At 38.0% G+C, this 2,665-nt stretch overlaps 1 protein-coding gene across 1 annotated transcript in view; it reads right to left on the bottom strand.

The window, feature by feature from the left end:
- Nucleotides 1-2,114: 2,114 nt before the first annotated feature.
- Nucleotides 2,115-2,665, bottom strand: part of galm (galactose mutarotase) — a 12,899-nt gene continuing 12,348 nt past the window's right edge. Inside the window, exon 10 of the mRNA XM_038268532.1 lies at nucleotides 2,115-2,278. Coding sequence (XP_038124460.1) covers nucleotides 2,201-2,278 — 78 coding nt within the window. The 3' untranslated portion in view covers nucleotides 2,115-2,200. The remainder of the gene's footprint in view (nucleotides 2,279-2,665) is intronic.

The following is a 2,665-nucleotide window of genomic DNA, read 5'->3' on the forward strand; positions in this document are numbered from 1 at the left end:
TACTTCAGAGTTTCAGGTCCTATTTCTGCTCATTTAGATCATTGTGGCTAACAGCTGCTGAAACCCCAAACTTCATTTTCTGGAACAAATTAGAAGTGAATATTTAAAATAGTTTTATAAGTTATGGCTGACAAAGGACTGCGGCTGACTGAGCATGAGTGGATGCATTAATAGAAAGGTGTGGAAGAAAGAAGAAAACGGGCCCTATCCTGCAGAGGCTGCAGGATCACAAACGGCACAGAACTCTTCTTAGAAATGATATTTTAGGCTTTTATTTCCTTTATGCCATCATTGTTCACTTTTAGATGCATAATTTACATATATATATCCAGTTAATTGTAGGGTCTGTAAGGGTCAATGCATTTTCATTGAAAACCATATAGACAAAATAAACCAATTTTTCTATTTAAAAAACTCTTTTGCTCCTCAATTATTAAATAATCATATGAGCAGAGCAACACATATATTTGTTGTGTTTAATTGATTATTATTATTTAGGTTATTCAACAGTGGTTGAAAGTTATAATCCTCTAACTAAACCTGATATTTTATGCAACATCTTTGATCAGAAGAGTGACCTGTCCATGAACAGTAATTATAGCACAATTCCTTCCACTATGAGGAAAAAAATATACAGAGCATGCAATATTTCCTGTGACAGTCTATAATTTTTATGACCGTTTAGTTGTACATAAATCATTTCCTTTAGGAAACGTCACTTTCCTTCTTCATCCACATTTCAAAGCTTCAATACAAAGTCAAGGTTGAGCTTGGCTTACTTTACAGAAACTTCCTTCACCACTCCACTGGTCAGGACGCCATTCTCAATAAGAACTTTTTCTTAATGACTTGGCTGTAAAAATAAAGGAGCCCAATGGTTGCTGCTGAAGGTGCAGCATTTAGAGCTAATGAAACATTTATCACTGAGGCTACTTTGACCTGGTTAAGCCAGTTACTAACACTTCTAAGCCATGCTCTCGTTCCTAGCTCCTTCCTAACTGCCAGCACTATTCAGACAGCATTTATTATGGCGACCATGGAGGCACTTCTGCCGTAGCTTAGAAGGTTAAACTGATTTAAGGTATTCAGATCAGCCCTGGTATTTTGAGCTTAAAATTTTATAATAAAATCCTTTGAAAATCCAAATTTCCAGCCAATAGTGTTAAGACAAGACCTTATTACCTTTGTAACATTAAAATATTATGGATATTTTGATGGCAAAAATCATGTCAATGTAATAACAAGAAACGTCAACTTGTCCAAATATATTAAGAAAAATGAAAATGCTTCTATAAGAAATTATTGAAAAACACTCTGAGAGAGAAAGAAACACTTTTTTTCTTGGTACAACATAATCTTAGAGGCATTAATGCTGATACTGGCACTTTTTTAGTTAATAAACCTAAATGTAATTGTAATTCTTTATTTTTGAGCTTTTCAATCAGTTAACCTTTTTTTCTTGACTTGTTAACTTTTTTTAGCTTAATTTACAGTAGGCAAATTTTTCCGGCCTGGGATTTTAGTGCTTATATGAGAAAAACGCTTTTAATTGTGCAAATATTTGTTTATTTGTTACAATTTCTCGAATTAATTGAAATTAACGAGTTTTTATATATATGTATAGATATCCATCTATTTGTGAGGAACCTTTATGTTTTTCTTTAAATCACTGAAGTAATTCATTGTGAAATAACAACCGTTCCTTCACTGAGATCATTGTGTTATAGATAACACCTGTCTGAACCACAGCAGCAAACCTTCAGAACCCAATGATGGCTCCATCCAGTGAGGAGCTGCTGCTTCCCCTCTTAAAGCAGAAAAGTGTTTCTTTCCTTTATATTACTAAAGTTTCAAACTGAAATCTGTTTCTGTGTTAATAACAGAAGTATCTTTAAGTTGTTTATAGTTATGAGTGTAAAAAGAAGCCAAAGCAGTTTCAGCGGCTGTAGAAACACTAAAAGTCTCCAGTTTCTAAGAACAGAAGCAGCAGGTCCAGGTCGTGCTACAGTGGGAGCTGGTTGAACAGCCCACTAGAAGCTCTGCAGACGGTCGTAATGTTCTGCTGGGAAAAGCCGCCATGACTGAACTCATGGAGAAATAAACAAACAGAGGGATGCCTTCATCTGATTTTATTCCTGAAAAGTTCCTGAACAAAAGCAAAATCTCTGCTCCCGTTAAGCCGTCCAATCAGGGCCGGCGCTTAGACCGTGGTGAAGGTGAAGCGGGTCACGTGATGGTACTCCTCCCCAGGACGCAGCAGGGCGTCAGGAAACGACACCTGAGAGGAGGTCAGAGGTCAGACATCAGAACCAGCTAATGGATGGATCTACTTCATCATCCATCCATTCATCGATCCATCCTTCCTCCATCCTTCATCCATCCTTCATCCATCCATCCATCCTCCATCCATCCATCCATCCATCCATCCATCCATCCATCCATCCATCCATCCATCCTTCATCCATCCTTCATCCATCAATCCATCCTTCATCCATCCATCCATCCTTCATCCATCCATCCATCCTCCATCCATCCATCCATCCATCCATCCGTCCATCCATCCTTCATCCATCCTTCATCCATCCATCCATCCATCCATCCATCCATCCATCCATCCTTCCTCCATCCTTCATCCATCCTTCATCCATCCATCCATCCTCCATCC

The sequence above is a fragment of the Cyprinodon tularosa genome, unplaced genomic scaffold (genome assembly GCF_016077235.1).
Source record: "Cyprinodon tularosa strain WSP-4 unplaced genomic scaffold, ASM1607723v1 ctg701, whole genome shotgun sequence".
Classification (NCBI taxonomy): domain Eukaryota; kingdom Metazoa; phylum Chordata; class Actinopteri; order Cyprinodontiformes; family Cyprinodontidae; genus Cyprinodon; species Cyprinodon tularosa.